This window comes from Myxine glutinosa, chromosome 2 (assembly GCF_964187855.1).
Source record: "Myxine glutinosa chromosome 2, kmMyxGlut1.1, whole genome shotgun sequence".
Taxonomy (NCBI): Eukaryota; Metazoa; Chordata; class Myxini; order Myxiniformes; family Myxinidae; genus Myxine; species Myxine glutinosa.
In genome coordinates this window covers 161,577,541-161,595,671 of record NC_136262.1, presented here as the reverse complement: position 1 = coordinate 161,595,671, position 18,131 = coordinate 161,577,541, and the positions used below count along the sequence as shown (strand labels likewise).

The following is an 18,131-nucleotide window of genomic DNA, read 5'->3' as shown; positions in this document are numbered from 1 at the left end:
TGTACAATGTGCGCTGAGTGGGTTCATCAAAAATGTAGTGGTCTGAGAGGGTCATTAACCAGTGTGGCAGCTACATTCAAATGTAAGGTGTGCACAGAAGGAGCTGCAGATGGAGGAAATGTTGAGTTGGATCTTGGAGACGGCGTGAAGCTGGAAGGTGTGAAAACATTTTGCTACCTCGGAGACATGCTGAATGGAGAAGGTGGATCAGACTCGGCAACGGTTGCTCGAGTGAGATGTGCATGGAAGAAGTTTCGGGAACTGAGTGGCATGCTGATGAGGAGGGGAGTGTCGAAGCTGAAGGGAAAGGTGTATGCTGCATGTGTGAGAAGTGTTGTGATTTATGGGAGCGAGACATGGGTAATGAACGTAGAGCAGCAACGAAGGTTGGAAAGGGTGGAAATGCGAATGGTTCGACGGATGTGCGGAGTATCGTTGAGAGAGAGGAAGACAAATGATGAATTGCGAAAGATGATGGGAATTGAGCCTGTGATTGTTGCTGTGAAGAGGAACAGGTTGAGATGGTTTGGTCATGTGTTGAGGAAGGATGAAAGTGACTGGTTGAGAAGAGTGATGGAAATGAATGTCGAAGGAAGTAGAGGACGGGGAAGACCGAGAAAGACCTGGCGAAAGATGGTGGAAGAAGAAATGCGGGCAAGGGGGTTAACAAGGAGAGATGCAGAAAATAGGGCAAAATGGAGAAGATTGTCATGGGGACCGCAAGGCTAACCCCCGCTCTAGTAGGGAAAATGGCCTTTAAAATGCATGTTGTTGTTGTTGTTGAGGCGCTCCAATGGTCAAAATTTCGTGTCAATCGGACCAAGAATTGCATAGAAAAAGAATTAATAATGATTGAATGGATAAGTGTTGTATTTGTCCAATTCTGACGTCATAATTAAGGTGCCGATGACATTGTCATTAACATATCTTATTCACCAAGCAGAGTACTCGACAATGAGTCATGTTTCGATTTTTGTCCATGGAGCGGTTTCGGAGATATGGAGGTGCGACATTTTTGGGATTTTTTGAAGATGGCGCCTGTACCATGTGACCTATGACGTCATAATTATCATTTTAAAAATTCCACAGGAGGAGCCGCTCATATTCTGAAAATTTCGTGCCAATCGGACTAACAGTTGCAGAGGATTTTTTTTTTCATACTGATGTGATGAAGCGTTTACTTGTCGAATTATGACGTCATAATTAAGGCACCGATGACATCATCATCACCAACATATCTTATTCCCCATGGGGGGTACTTGACAATGAGCCATTTTTCCATTGAGCGGTTTGGGAGATATAGAATTGTTGTGGGAGCTGTGCTCGCACGATAAAGCCAGACAAAATGGACGACACAGGAACGAAGTTTCACCGAGCTATTTATTTAGCTCAAAACCAAAGAACTCAAAAGCACACTGAATCCGCCCCTCGAACAGGCGGCAATTTATATCGCAAACTGAACACACAAAAGCCATGCCTCTCAGGCGGGGCGTGGTATGCAAAATAGGTAAGTCACGCCTCTCGACGGGGCGTGGCAAGGCAAGTGTTCGCCCGAGAAGGGCAAGTCTGGACACGTCCGGGCGAGTCCGGACACGTGACCGCTCGCCAGTTGCGTCATCGGCCGGTGCACGGTAATTGTGTCATGCTTCCGGTAACCGCTACAGTGTAATGTTTTTCCAAATGGCGCCTGTACTACGTGACCTATGATGTCATAATAATCATTAATGTCATAATAACCTATCTGTTTCACAAGTCTTTCAAAGTCTAAGTCCTGTTTTCCCTTTGGTTTGAGGTGGGACAGAGATTGAGAGTATGTCTGTGTACATGTGCGGGGGAGGGAGGGGAGGAGGAGGGGGAGTACACATCTGGGTTTTAAATGGGGAGGGAGAGGAATAGGGCAAGAGTGGAGGTGTGTCTGTGTGCGTGTAATGGGGAGGGAGAGGAATAGGGCAAGAGTGGAGGTGTGTCTGTGTGCGTTCGCATGATAATGTAAAGCGCCATGAGGGTAGTTTACTCTGCTTGATGGGGCTATATAAGACTATTATTATTAAAATATTCTACAGGAGGAGGCCCTCCTATTGTGAAAATTTCATGTCAATTGGACCAACAGTTGCTGAGAAAATGAATTTTTAAAACGTAGACACTGCACACGTACGGTACATGTACGCAATGAATGCTTAACCCCGCTTTTCGCTTCGCGAGCGCAGGGTAACTAGAGCAGCACTCAGTAGAGCGCATACCTTTGCCAGACTGAACAGTTTGTTTTGTATCCTACTGATAGGCCAGATCTGGATTCGGACCTGAACCCAAATCTAATCGGCTTGTTCTTGTCACCTAACCAACTTGTCCACCAAGTTTGGTCATAACTCGTCCATAACTTTTTAAAATATCATGTTATATATCACTTTTCGCCCGATCTCTCAATGGTGAAGAATCACTGAAAAATTAAATAGTTATAGTATCCGAATCCAAATTCAGATCTTCACCAAAACGGAATCGATTAGTCCTTGTCACACACCCAACCGGTCCACCATGTTTCGTCCAAATCCGTCCATAACTTTTTGAGATATCGTGCTATGTATCGGTTTTAGCCCTATCACTCAATGGTGAAGAATCACTTAAACATGAAATAATTATGGTATTCGAATCTATATTCAGATCTTCACCAAAACGGAATCGATTCTTCCTTGTCAGACACCCAACCTCTCCACCAAGTTTCATCCAAATCCCTCCACAACCTTTTGAGATATCCTGCTATGTATAGTTTTTGGCCCTATCTCCCAATGCATAAAGAATCACTTAAGAAATTGTAGTAGCCGGATCCGAATACGGATCTTCACCAAAATCTAATCATTTCGTCCTTGTCATGTGCACTACATCTCTGCCAAATTTTGTCTGAATCCATGCACAACTTTTTGAGATGTCTTGTTGACAAACCCAGACCAACATACAGACCAACAGACGGACAATCTGAGACGGACGGACAATCTGAGACGGACGGACAATCTGAGACGGACGGACAATCTGAGACGGACGGACAATCTGAGACGGACGGACAATCTGAGACGGACGGACAATCGGAGGCGGATGGACAATCGGAGACGGACGGACAGAGACAGACAATCGGAGACAGACAGACAGACAGATAAACAGGGGTAAAAACATAACCTCCATCCACCTTAGGTGGCGGAGGTAAAAATAAGTGATTGGAGGCCATCCCTGGGCTGTCGTACCGGGAGTGGTTCATCGGGTTGAAGCCACCTTCACGAATGGCAGTCTGCCCAGTGGGGGCCTCGTGCACAAATGTTCCATCTTGAAGGAGGAAGAAGCACACCTTCGGTAAACATTACTTGGAGTTTGTCCGTTGACCTGCTATTTTTACCCAGCGCCGGCGTAACATTGTCCTGTGATTGTCATTTTCTAGGGCGTATAGTCAGTCAATCGGCAGGTTTCCTTTGGCCTTCGAGAACATGTCCACACAATTTTAAAAATAATTATATGATGTTGGATTCAGAAAGATTGTCCGGCAAACGTAATTTGTAACCTTTGACCCCTAAATCACCCTCGCCCTAAAAAAATAAACCCAAAATGATGGCCATACACTGATAACAAGGTGATATATTCTTGTTTGTTGGAAACAAAAGCAACTTAATGTGACACAAGTATGAGCTAATCTTACCTGAAATAGGGAAGGTTCTCACAAATGTCCTCTTTAAAAAAAAAAGTCGTCCAAATGTGCTAAATAAGTGGTTTTTGTATTTTTCTGCATGGATTGAGCACAGTGCCTGGATGTACTGCAATGCGATTGTCACGAATATATGCTGATGTAGTAAATATTCCAACGGAGCTCATCTGGGAGGTGTAAATTGCTCTTCACAATCTCACCAAAGTGGTAATTGTGCACAAGTGAAACAACCGTGAATACATAGGAAAAAGCTGAAGAAAGCCAAGCCAGGATTACTCAACACATGCATTATGTCAGGAAAACAGACAGCAGTCGCTACTCTATGGGAACAACAGAAACTCAGCGATTTCAAATACCAGGAATCAGCAGATATAGTTATTGGCAGTTTTACATCGGTGATAATTCTCTTGTTTGGCACAAGAACCGCTCTGCTAGTAAGGAGAAAAAATGCGCTGCATTAGATCTGAATGCACCAGAACTCCAAAGTGGCATCAAATATGCCAAATATGAGATGCTTCATGTTCAAGAAGCAATTATTGACAACATCTTCCCTCCAAATAGTGAGTGGTTGACCAAGCCACAGTTTAAAGATACCAAATGGTGAGTAATGGATGAAATTAACAGGACTTTGATTGAGGTATTTTGGCTGTCGTGGGAAGCAAATAGGTGAGAGGATTCCATTGAGAGCCACACGTTGGCTACAACAGAAGAGGAAGTCCGCGAGCCAAGCGTGAAGATTCCCATACCTTAATAGGAGAGTTTTGGTGACAAGGGCAGAGTGCCAGACTATCGAAGGCACGAGATTTGTCAATAGAGACGACTCTGATTTCCTGTTTGGCATTCAGGACCTCCATCCATTGTTGAGACAGCAGAGGCAGCATGTCCAGAGTAGAGTGGCCTGGTCGGAAACCAAATTGATGATCAGAGATCAAACCATTGGAGAAAAGGAAGGATGTGATGTCGGAAGCGATGATGAATTCCATAAAGTACCAAAGATATTGCAATCTCAACAGCTAAGTTTGTCTGCAATGTAAAACTTACCCAGTGCAGATCTCTGTGATAAGGCCCGTGTTATTTTTCCGCAAGTGCCATTCCCAAGAGGCACTGCCACCAACTACTTGATCCGGTTCAGCTGCACATCCATTGCACACATCAAACCATGCTTGGCAGGCCAACTATCCCACTCAGGATCTTCCACAGATTACAAATATGGGATGGATATTGTTACGGACACGACTTATTGAGATGTTATGCTGGGCCGAGCGGAATGGCCGCCGTGTTCGCACAGTTTACCCGATTATACTCGAACGTTGGCCGAATCGCGCTATGCTAAATCAATTAAGGAAAGGACACAACGGCTGGGTTAAATGACACTACACCAGGGGTACAGTTCTCAAGACCTCCGGAGGAGGTTATAATATGGGTTTGCAGAACGTTTAGATTACACGGACAAGAGGTACAGCATAGGAAGGTGGGCACTTAAACACGGTCTTATCTTAGCCCCGACAGACCACAGATAAACGGGACAAGACTGACTCACACAGGGATTGATGGCAAGGAAGGGCAGGTAGTCGATGGCTCAAGGTGCACCTTGGCTCAGGGGCAGAATCGACCCGGTCCGGTCCAGAGATGCGGGAGGTATCTCTCAGCGCTAGGAGGTGACGTTCTTTCTCCAAGCTGGGGGCGCATCTGACGTCACCTCCGGTAAGTGGCTGCGTATATCCAGCGGGGAGTGACACGCCCTCGGCTCGTTAGCTCCGCCCCAGATGGAATCGGTCCGCCGCTTCTTATTGGGTGCGGGGGTGGGGGGGGTTACCGGGCTCCGCCCTTGACGAGGAGCTGACAGTCAGCCCCTGTGTGGTAACCCCGTCGGAGCACATGGGCAATGGCGGCTAACCAAGCCGGAGTGAGGACGCACACTCCCCGCGCCGCCGCCGCGCCGCCCCCCGCTGTTGTTGTAGTTGTTGTTGTTGTTGTAGTTCCATGAGGAAGAGATGCGGGGAGGTATTGGGAGGTCCTAAACTTACTACTGGTGCCATACAATCACATTCTGGTGCAACGAAGAGTCAGAATTAATGGAAACGAGTCCTTAACTGACATAGACTAAGAATAACTAGCAAGATGTCCTATAGTTGTCTACGTGAGATGCGGTGAACCTGGGCACGACATTTAATGGGGGAAAAAGGGGAAGGTCGGTTCTACAGAGTGTTGTTTACAGACAATGGGACTAGGGAATGGGGGATTGGGGATAGTTGGGGAGTATTGGGGAAATAGGGGAATATTTACAAGTGGATATGGATGGGGGCCAAATCCCATATCCGCAACAATATATATGTTTAAGGGAAGTTGGTGCTCAAGTTAGCGTCCTTCCCATTCCTAAAGCGCGCTCAGAAATTATATCCCGTGGCTGTACTAAAGGATGTCTCGGAAGAGGTGGGACTGGAACTGCCTTGTACACAGGCCATTGTAAATTCTGAGATAGCCAGTTTGAATGCAGAAGCCAAACCGATTAAACATTTGCTTATCGTTGTAGTTTTCACATATATTATGCAACGTGAAATGATGGTTGCTCATGCACGAGAGATGTACCCATTTATTTATATGCTGTTCATTAGTCCACTCATGGAAACTCTCATATTAATGTTTGCATTGTCGCGATTTTGGCAACAGAGTTACTGACCAGGCACACTTTGTTTGATATAAATAATGCAGCGTGGAATACATGTGGAAACTTTGAAAGGAGATATAATTTACAGTTTGGCTCCATAAGAGGTCAATTACTTTCCTATCATTAACAATGTATTGCATAATCAAGTGTTGGTAACATTTGTAAGGTTTGTCAACTTGTGAGTACCTACACGTTTCTGAAGTAAATCCATGGTATGACGTATCATGTAGCATCCACTCTCGTTTCCTTTTAACCCTTTAGAAAATGTAAACACACGTATTTTTTCAATTGATGACGTCACAGTGCAGGTGTCATTTTGGGTCTGATTTACTCACTTTATTTTCCCAGAAAAATTATCTTATTTGTTGTGGAAAAAATGATTATTTGAGGTGAACTATGTAATTCCATGTGCTTTGAGGCAAGAAAATGTGTAATGTCAGACATGAACGCCAACACCACAAATATTGAGAACCACTATTTTTTTTATAATTTCCAATGATCCTTCGCTCATGGCTCATGGCTTCGATCCATCCAAATGATGAATTGCGAAAGATGATGGGAATAGAGCCTGTGATTGATGCTGTGAAGAGGAACAGGTTGAGATGGTTTGGTCATGTGTTGAGGAAGGATGAAAGTGACTGGTTGAGAAGAGTGATGGAAATGAATGTAGAAGGAAGTAGAGGACGGGGAAGACCGAGAAAGATTTGGCTAAAGATGGTGGAGAAAGAAATGCGAGCAAGGGGGTTAATAAGGAGAGATGCAGAAAATAGGGCAAAATGGAGAAGATTGTCATGGGGACCGCAAGGCTAACCCCCGCTCTCGTAGGGAAAATGGCCTTTAAAATGCATTTTGTTGTTGTTGTTGTTGATCCTTCGCTCAAAATGACTGATTTAATCAAGTAATATGAGAAGGATTCAGTTCTTATTTGGTTTTGAGTCTTTGGCTTTGCTGGAAATTATTGGCAGACAATCTTTTTGGGAATTCAGCACTAAAATTGTGTCGGATGCTGTTTGATCCGACACATTTTTCAGATTAGGTTGTGGTAAAATAATTGCGACTACCTTAACCTTTTGAGGACCACAAGCATCTTGAAAGTAACTTTCAGATACAAGTCCAATTTTATTGCATGTTTGGCTATAATAATCACGAATATGAATTTAAATTAATGATTAAGCATGATGAAAAATACAAGTTTTTCTAATCAACAAATAAAAATGAATGGAAACGTCAAAAGCTCTTCAGTGTAAAATGTAAATGACAAAAGCTCTTACCCAGTGTTAGCTACATATGTATTTTTTGACAAAGTGATGACAAAATGTTTATGACTTGACAATTTGCCAATTTTTGATAAATGACAAAGCTACAATGTTTGCCAATGTACAAACAAGAAGATGTCATGCGTAGCACGATACTTGCAAAATCCTCCCCCCCACCCCCCCCAAAGTTTTCCAGCCATTTGATACAGCCAATTGTCCATTTCATGAAGATTATAATTTACGATCTTGATCAAAGTTCGGGTCAACAGGATGAAGTGACGATTTTTCAGATGAAAAAATTATGATTTTAGAAGTTTGACCTTGAGTTGACCTTTGACCTTTTGACCTCATAAATAGGTGGTTTCCCAATTCAGTGAGGCGATACACAAATGCTGTTCTATTTTCAAGTCAATCGGTCAAGTCAATTTTCCACAAGTGGTGCTATACAGTTTTGTTTTTGTTTTTCGACATCCGGCCATCGTGCACACTTTTGGTCTGGTTTACGTTCAAGGCGGCGAAATGCGTATTTGAATGATGATTTTGTTTTTTAAACATACCATACCCAGGCTAACCACGAACAGATCTGTTATTATTATTATTATTATTATTATTATTATTAGTTCACCCGGAACGTAGTTCAGGGGAGCTTATGGAATGGCGTGTGTTGTTCATCCGTCAGTCCATAAACACTTGCAACTTCTTCTCTGAAACTGCTAATGTATAGGAAGCCTTTACTGAATCTAATCGATATGAGAAAGGGGATTGAATGAGACTCGGCATTATTATAAGTGAAGAAGAATATGAAGGAGGAATAGTTTTTGTTTTAAACTGTAAATTGCCCATATATCGTAACCTTACTCTACTATATCATAGCCTGGTGTTGGCTTAGCGGTTAGGGTGCCGGTTTGGGATCCTAGGATCCTGGGTTCGAATCCCGGTCGATTGCTGAATTAACGCCAGGGGGGTTGACTCAGCCTGTCTTCCTTCCGAGGTCGGCAAATTGAGTACCAGCTTGCTGGGATGAATGATCACGGTGTGTACCCCGGTTTAGAATAGGTACACCGTATCCCTGCGCATCGTAAGAGCGTGACCAAGGGTTGGCTTCAGGAAGGGCATCCGGCCATAAAAACTGCCTCAAACAGGGAACCATGATTGTCATGGGGCCCGCAAGGCTAACCCCCGCTCTCGCGGGGAAAATGGCCTTAAAACGATCATTCATTCATTCACTCTACTATATCATACTGTTTGCAGATTGCCTAGCATTTGTTTGATAACGCTGCTGATTGTGTTGGGGGTGCGGTTATTTGCGGTTATTGCTTGATTCGGACAATTGTTGATGGATGGACGGACGCATGCCGAGACTGAGCTGCTTTTATATTATTGATTGTGATGCAAAGATGAACTGATTAGATTTCGGCATAAAGAGGTCAGAGGTCATGTCGTGTAAAAAATGTGATACTTGAGAAGAGCTGAGGGATTTCAATCAAACTTGGTGCACATATGTATAATGATGTAATAATGTGGGCAGAGGCATATTGGTCGACGTAGTGACGTCAAATAGTGACGTTCTTGTTTTCGATAAATTGCTTTTGAATTTAGACGAGTTCTTGTTGTGTCAAAAATGTCATTCACTTTCTCTGTTTCAGGCCCACAGCATGACCAATGGCACATTCGCTGCAGCAAAAGTGATCGAGACGAAGTCCGAGGAGGAACTCGATGATTATATGGTCGAGATTGACATTCTGGCATCCTGTGAGCACCCCAATATAGTGGGACTACTCGATGCCTTTTATTTTGAAAACAAGCTCTGGGTGAGTGTCGTGTGAGCAACAGTCTGAAGCCAATATGCATTGTTTATGTAGATCCCTGTTCATCAGGCTTCCTTTGTTGTCAAACATGACATTTTAAGTGGTTTGCAACGAATGGCCTCTTCTCCAGGCAGCCTGGCCTGTGGTCAAATAGCCGAATGTTTGTTCTACTATCCCAATAGCTTGTTTATATGCTTGATATTTGGCATCAAGATAGCTCATTCATAGTATGCTTGTGTCTGAGCCTTTGGGTTATGTGTAATAAATGGCTCCGAGCCAAATGGCACTCTCAACAAACAGGCCTACCGAGGGCATATTCCGGAAACAGTGTTGCTTTGTTAACCTTAAACACACAGGTTACCATACCAACTCGTTAATATTTGCAGCTTTGGGAAAAGTTGGGTAGTGGACCGGTCGGGCTATACAGCCTTCACAAATATTACTTCTTCTTTTCTTTTCTTTTTTCTTTTTTAAACGTCGACTGTTTTTGTCACGTGGAGGCCTTGGGGTTAAAACAGATGTTCATGACTGGATTGTCATTGAACTCTGTGACCTTAAACCTCATCCTCTGAGCTGCCTGGTCCTACATTTGTTGCCCCCTCCATCCCCTCAGCTGGATTTTTCTTGCCGTTAACACGATAATCTTAGCATTCATACGTTGCATTTATTTCTATTCGGTAGCTAAGGCTCAAGAAGGGACCTCGTGCATGTATTACATGATAAACAAAGACATTACCACACGATTGATAAATTAGCATACAACTTGAAATTGGAAGCTGCGGTGATGGCATCGTGCACTTGAAATTCACATCGCTGTTAGAAACCGCAGACACTAACATCCTACAGTGCAGTCTCCCGGGTTAATAACCCGAATCCTAGTTCGTTCCTCCTCAAAATGCTGTATTTGGTCTTTTATTTGATTGTGCACCTTTCCATTCAAAGCTGTCAATGTGGATTGTGGAACATGATTTCTTATATGTCATTGTTTGAGGTTCAAATTGCCTTTCCCTTTCGCCTTTGTTATTATTTTAGTAATTGCAAACAATTGTTCAGTCCAGAGGAAGTGATTCTGATTTTTATTGTGTTTGGACAAAGTCTTAAATTCAAAGATTTCATGCATTTCAATCACCGAGTTATTGTTTGGGGCATGAACCAGGGGTCAAATCATAAAATTGTATCCATACTCAATGCGTCTCCCAATGTTTATTGCATATACAAAGTTTAATTTTAAAAATGCTTAAAATGTGCCCGTAATTGTGCTCTTTGATAATTCACTTTTTGACCCCTCCTCAGTTTTTGATATAGTTAGGGGCCAGAAATGACCTTCGTGCCATGTGATGATCATAACTACCATGGTTGGTGAATTTCTGCACAACCGCTTCAGAGGAGATGGATGGATGGATGGATGGACGGACGGACGGATGGATGGACGGACGGACGGACAGACTGACAGACAGAGACAATTCCACCATTCCATCAGACCGTCCGTCAGTCCGTAAACACTTGAAACCCCTTCTCCGAAACTGCCGATGGGATTGCGACCAAATTTGGTACAAATTATATTTGTTGTTTTGTGACTAAAGTTTGTTCAACGCATGATGAAAATCGGGGTCTAAGGGGGTCTACCAGGGTCAAAGTGTATCCAGGTTTGAATCCCCAAAACGATTTCGATTAAACTTGACCACAACCTTCATCACCCGTGTTGTACCAAAGTTTGTTCACAGCATTAATAAAAATTGGGCCCTGAGGGGGTCCACTGATGGGTTGTTCCCAAAATAGGTATTTTCTCTTTTCGCTGAAACTACATCCAGTACACAATTTCAATGAAACTTCACCACAACCTTCATCACCCGTGATGTACCCATGTTTGTTCAAGGCATAAGAAAAATGGGGGTCTGAGCCTGAGGAGGTATACAGGGTAGGAGGGGGAGGGGTATGGGGTTGCCCCCCAAAATAGGTATTTTTTGTTTATTTGTTTAAAGTCTTATGATTATGTTATTATGATTCTATGTGCTGCCCTGTCTTCCAGCAAGCATTGAAATTGGTTTAAAATACCTTTATTCAGTGCAATATACTTTTTATTCTACCAGGTAAAAGGTATCCTGGTGTTGGCTTAGCGGTTAGGGTGCCGGCTTGGGATCCTAGGATCCTGGGTTTGAATCCCGGTCGATCGCTGAATTAACGCCAGGGGGGTTGACTCAGCCTGTCATCCTTCCGAGGTCGGCAAATTGAGTACCAGCTTGCTGGGATGAATGATCCCGGTGTGTACCCCGGTTTAGAATAGGTGCACCGTATCCCTGCGCATCATAAGAGGCGACCAAGGGTTGGCGTCAGGAAGGGCATCCGGCCATAAAAAAACGTTGCTTCAAACAGGGAACCATGATTGTCATGGGGCCCACAAGGCTAACCCCCGCTCTAGCGGGGAAAAATGGCCTTAAAACGATCATTCATATTCATTCATTCAGGTGAGTGCCAGCGGTATTCCCCCTATGTTTTAAATTTGTCTTTCCTCTGGTCTTGGTCCCCTGCCATGACAACACTTTGTCCCAATTGAGGATTGTCTACAGAAAGTCACGTGAAAAAGTAAGTACACCCCATGTAAAGTTTTGACTTTTTCAACATATTTCAACATACAGCTATTTGATCTTCATTTCAACAATATTGATAGATAAAGGTGATATAATATAACAAATATCATGAAACATTTACATTTTGTAGTCCATTGTATAATTTAAATAAACATAAATGCAAATTTCGCATGTGGAAAAAGTAAGTACACCCCGACATTTATCACTACTTCAAATACCTAAAATTAGAATGAGGTGCACCAGCTCAGGTGCAAATGATTAGAACATCGTTAGAGAGGATCTTGGAGGAACCTGTCTTATTTAAACCTCAGACATTTAGTTTGGTTTGCTCTTTGTTTTTGAAGTGTGCGGCGTCACCATGCCTAGATCAAAAGAGCTCTCTGGGGCCTTCAGAAAGAAGGTTATAGATGCCTACGAGTCTGGGAAGGGATTTAAAAAGATCTCCAAACAATTTGAAATCAATCATTCGACTGTCCGGAAGATCATCTACAAGTGGAGAAGATTCCAAACAACTGCCAACGTGTTCAGGCCTGGCCGCCCCAGCAAGTTCAGCCCGAGAGCAGACCGCAAGATGCTGAAAGAAGTCTCTAAGAACCCCAGAATGTCATCACGGGACCTACAGGTAGCTCTTGCCACTGTTGATGTCAAAGTGCACGAGTCTACCATTAGAAAGAGGCTGCACAAATTTGATCTACATGGGAGGTGTGCCAGGAGGAAACCTTTGCTGTCCAGAAAGAACATCAGGGCAAGATTAAAGTTTGCCAATGAACACCTCGGCAAAGACCAGCACTTCTGGAACAATGTGCTCTGGACAGATGAGTCAAAGGTAGAGCTATTTGGCCACAGTACCAGAAGACATGTTTGGCGAAAACCAAAGACAGCATTTGACCAAAAGAACCTGATTGTTACGGATACCGGCCCTAATAATGGTGGTTCTTGTTATCAGGGTTGATGCTTCTTGCTTATTGATGATGCGGATGTTGATAATGCTTATTGTGGTTAAAAGGGTTAAAAGCGCTCCGGGTAAAATGTGGCCGGAAATCGGATCGTGACCCGGAAGAGATAAAGGAGGTGGGAGGAGACCTGAAAGGAACGTGGTGGTGGTGGAGGCTCCGGAGCGAGCATTGTCGAAGGAACGTCGCGAGGGAACTTTTGAGCTTATAAAGGAAGTCCTGCCTTCAGCGTTGTGATCGCTGGGACTGTTCACATCTGCGTGTCCGATCGACGTCGGATTCGGATGAACCCTCGTCGCATAAGTTCGCCTCAAGTACAAGCCCGCCGCCATTGGGACTCGCGCGCGTTGCGCAACGTTCACAGAATAAGGTTGCCGCGTCTGCTGGTTTCGCCTTCCTCGGTGGGTTGCCGAGGACGTGTGTGTGCGCCAGCGGCCTTTGAAGGAGACGGTGCGGTCTGTGGCTGCACGGTGAACGTGCATGTTTGGAGCGTCTTTGGAAAGCGCCCATACCACCGCCATTGTGCGGGAACTGGATCACGTGATCTCGGGGTTGTTTCACTCGTCCAAGCCTCAATTGACTTTGAGCGGCCATTGATCCGACGATCGCCGGAGCGACTCGACGTCGCCTTGGAGGAGTACAGAGACATTGGGGGAAGTGCCGTGAGTTGGGTTAGAGGGATATATAAGGTGGTACCATCTTAAATATTGTGATTGTAATCGTGAATTGATGTATTCACCCTTGATGTGCTTGTGATTGTGAAAATATCCTTGTTCGTTCATAACCCTTGGTGTGGTCTCCTTAATTATCTGATTGGGTTCACCCAAGGGTAACACATTTTTCTGCCGGGGCTCCTCTCGAGGTTCGGGGGTCACAGAGACCAGGTAAATAGAGGAGGACCTCGTAACAGAAATTGGTGGCTCGTCCAATTGATATTCGTGGAGTCGCAATTCGGTCTGCGTCCGGGATCTAAAAAAAAAAATCCTAAACTTAGTCCGGGAAAGAATTCCCAAGTTTAGAACTTTTTCCAACATTCCCAAATTTTTTCCAAAAACACACAACAACAACAACAACAACAAAAAAATTTAACAAAATAATACTTTTGTTTTTGTTTGCTAGAAATTTCTTGTGTGAAGGTTAACAGGTGTTACCAGTAGTCACTATGGCGTTTGACGCAGAGAAGTTTACGGTGACCCCGAGTGAAGCACAGTTCAGAGCGTTTGTAAAATCGGACCTCTGGAAATTGGCCAAACATTTTAGCTTGGAGGTCCGAACTAATATGAAGAAGGCAGAGTTGCAGACAGTGGTGATACAATCTATGGTGGAACTATGAACATGGGGAGAGGTAGCCTGGGATTGGTTGCCAGAAGAACAAGAAAATGTGGAGCTCCGGAAACTGGAGATGCAATTACGGAGCCAGGAAAGGGAAAAAGCACTGGAAAGAGAACTCCAGGAAAGGTTAAAAGTACAGGAAAGAGAACTCCAGGAAAGAAGAGCAGCACAGGAAAGAGAACTCCAGGAAAGGTTAGAAGACAAAAAAGCAGAGGAAAGGAGAGCTGCAAGAGAACTCGAAGCAGAGGAGAGAAGAGCCGAAAGGGAGTTAAAGGACCGTGAATTGGCGCTTCAGCAGGAAATTAAAGTCGAGGAGCTGGAGTTAATGAGAGAACGGGGAGAGGTACCATCCCTGCTGACTGGTTCGACACCTAGTCAGAACACCTGGGATGTTGGCAGACATGTGAGGCTGGTCCCACCCTTCAAGGAGAAGGAGGTAGCCAAGTTTTTTCCACACTTTGAGAAAGTGGCTTGACAGTTAAACTGGCCTGAGGAGTACTGGTCCATACTAGTGCAAAGTGTTCTGGTGGGTAATGCTCAAGAGATTTATTCGGCTTTACCGATTGACCAATGTGCAGATTACGAGGTATTGAAGAAACACATTCTCAAAGCCTATGAATTGGTCCCGGAAGCTTACCGGCAAAAATTCCGGAATGCCAGGAGGAGGGAGAGTGAGACCCACGTGGAGTTTGCCAGATTGAAAGAAACCATGTTTGATAGGTGGTGCGATTCAAAAGTTGGGAAAGACTTCGAACTATTGCGACAATTGTTCCTGGTGGAGGAATTCCAACAGTGTGTCCACGAGGACATTAAAATACACCTGGAGGAAAGGAAAGTACCAAAGTTGTATGAGGCAGCGACCATGGCAGATGACTATGCCTTAACCCACAGGATGGGGTTCCGCAACCCTAACTTCTCGCCTAGACTTATCCAGGGGAGCTATGGTACGGCAGGGGCCGAGAACGAAAATTCATGGGGGCGGCCTCGAGAGGAGGACGACTCTGATATCACGACTTCTAGAGGTCAGAAGTCAACGGTTTCAAGGCAGACGTATCCTCCGTGGGCCTCGAGGCAGACCACGAGGTTCTCCTCCGGGCCTACTTGCGCTTTTTGCCATAAACCAGGACACTTGATGTCCCACTATCATGCTTTGGGAAAGGAAAATCAGGAGCGGAGTCCGACTAGTACAACTCCGAATGCGATGGCAAACGTGAGAAATCGCCTGCAGAAGAGTTACCAACCATTTATTTATGAGGGGTTTGTCTCACTGGAGGGAGACTCGACTAACCCAAGACCTGTTAGGGTATTGAGGGACACAGGAGCACATCAATCCTTAATGCTTGAAGGCATTTTGCCATTGTCGGAGAGTACAGCAACTGGTGATAGAGTTCGGTTACAAGGGATCGGTGGCTGTGTTGGTGCTCCACTTCATGTCATCCATTTGGAGTCCGATTTGGTGTCAGGACCGGTCACCGTCGGTTTACAAGCCACGATACCTGTAGAGGGAGTATCTGTGGTTATCGGGAATGATTTGGCCGGGGGTCAAGTTTATGGTAACCCGAGGGTTGGTAAAGAGCCCAACAGGGAAAATAACACCACAGCAGCTCGGGATGGCGACAAAAGTACCAAGTTATTTGTAGGGGGACTGAACTTCAAAACAGAGGAAGAAGTTCTGTCCTCTGTCTTCAATAGATATGGGCCGCTTGTGGAAGTGCGGTTGGTAAAAGACAGGGAAACGCAACAGTCAAGAGGGTTCGGTTTTGTCACGTTTGCAAGCACAAAAGACGCCAGAGAGGCACAGAAGAATTGGAATGGCAAGGATTTGGAGGGTCGGACCATAACAGTAGGGAAGGCATTTCGTAGGCGTCGAGGGGTCTACAGGAGAGAACAACTTGGTGGTAGTTTTGGTGGTGGCCGCAGCCGATATTACTATGGAGGCTCCCAGAGTTACGGCATCTCCCGAAAGAATGATTGTCAGAGCACTGGCCGAGAAGGAGACCGCCAGTCAGGTGACTACTGTGACAAGTGGTCCCACCGTAACTATTCGGAGTCCGGAGAAGTTGAAGCACTAAATACGGCGGAGCCGGCGAGCCCAGATTCCTACACGGACTAACCGTGAACGCCACGTTCCTAAAGGCGTCCAGGTAGTGAACTTTCCTGCACGGACTAATCGTGAACTCCACATTCCTAAAGGCGTCCATGCAGTGAATACTCGGCTTGGCCTCCCGGAAAAAGTGCTATCGAGTTGCTTAACATTGGATTTTTGATCAACCCCTTAACCTTCATTCAAAAAATGAAAAACAAAAATCCGAGGTGGATGAGATGGAGTTGGCTTTGCAGGAGTTCAACTGGGAAATTGAGCACGTAAAGGGCAGGGACAATGTTGTTGCTGATGCTTGGTCCAGAGGGAATTAACTTTGGAAATCTCTGTGGGTTGTGTAGAATATTGTTGCTTTATTTTTGGGAACTATTGATTGTTGTTGCTCACAGGACTTGATGATCTGGGGGTGAGCTTACTTTTGTTTGTGTAAAGAATTTTGCCTACAACGAAAGTTTTCCCTATGTTCAAACTTTCTTTCTTGAGGGGGGGAAGTGTTACGGATACCGGCCCTAATAATGGTGGTTCTTGTTATCAGGGTTGATGCTTCTTGCTTATTGATGATGCGGATGTTGATAATGCTTATTGTGGTTAAAAGGGTTAAAAGCGCTCCGGGTAAAAGGCGGCCGGAAATCGGATCGTGACCCAGAAGAGATAAAGGAGGTGGGAGGAGACCGGAAAGGAACGTGGTGGTGGTGGAGGCTCCGGAGCGAGCATTGTCGAAGGAACGTCGCGAGGGAACTTTTGAGCCTATAAAGGAAGTCCTGCCTTCAGCGTTGTGATCGCTGGGACTGTTCACATCTGCGTGTCCGATCAACGTCGGATTCGGATGAACCCTCGTCGCATAAGTTTGCCTCAAGTACAAGCCCGCCGCCATTGGGACTCGCGCGCGTTGCGCGACGTTCGCAGAATAAGGTTGCCGCGTCTGCTGGTTTCGCCTTCCTCGGTGGGTTGCCGAGGACGTGTGTGTGCGCCAGCGGCCTTTGAAGGAGACGGTGCGGTTTGTGGCTGCACGGTGTACGTGCATGTTTGGAGCGTCTTTGGAAAGCGCCCATACCACCGCCATTGTGCGGGAACTGGATCACGTGATCTCGGGGTTGTTTCACTTGTCCAAGCCTCAATTGACTTTGAGCGGCCATTGATCTGTAAAGCATGGTGGTGGAAATATTATGGTTTGGGGCAGCTTTGCTGCATCAGGGCCTGGGCAGCTGACCATTATAGAATCCACTGTGAATTCTTCATTGTACAAGAGGGTGCTTGAGAATAATGTGAGGCCATCTGTCGGAATGTTGAAGCTCAACCGAAGGTGGACCTTGCAACATGACAATGACCCTAAACATACCAGTAAATCCACCAAGGAATGGCTGAAAAGAAAGAAATGGAGGGTTCTGGAATGGCCAAGTTAAAGCCCGGATCTAAATCCCATCGAGATGTTGTGGGGGGATTTGAAACGAGCTGTGATGCAAGAAACACCTCAAACATTGCACAGCTGAAAGAATTCTGCATGGAGGAGTGTGGAAAAATTTCTCCCAGTCGATGTCAGAGACTGGTAGACAGTTATAAGAAACGCCTACTTGAGGTTGTTTCTGCCAAAGGGGGCAATACCACCTATTAGAGCCAAGGGTGTACTTACTTTTTTCACATGCGAAATTTGCATTTATGTTTATTTAAATTACTAGGGCATGCCCGTACTATATCTATATCTAAAATTATATCCCCCCCCTCTATTTACATGAAATGGTT

General features: G+C 45.0%; 1 protein-coding gene across 1 annotated transcript in view; it reads left to right on the top strand.

The window, feature by feature from the left end:
* LOC137421118 (serine/threonine-protein kinase 10-like) overlaps window positions 1-18,131 on the top strand; it is a 212,917-nt gene that overhangs the window by 47,735 nt on the left and 147,051 nt on the right. The window contains exon 2 of the mRNA XM_068106852.2: window positions 9,256-9,420. Within this exon, the coding sequence (XP_067962953.2) occupies window positions 9,256-9,420 (165 nt within the window). The remainder of the gene's footprint in view (window positions 1-9,255; window positions 9,421-18,131) is intronic.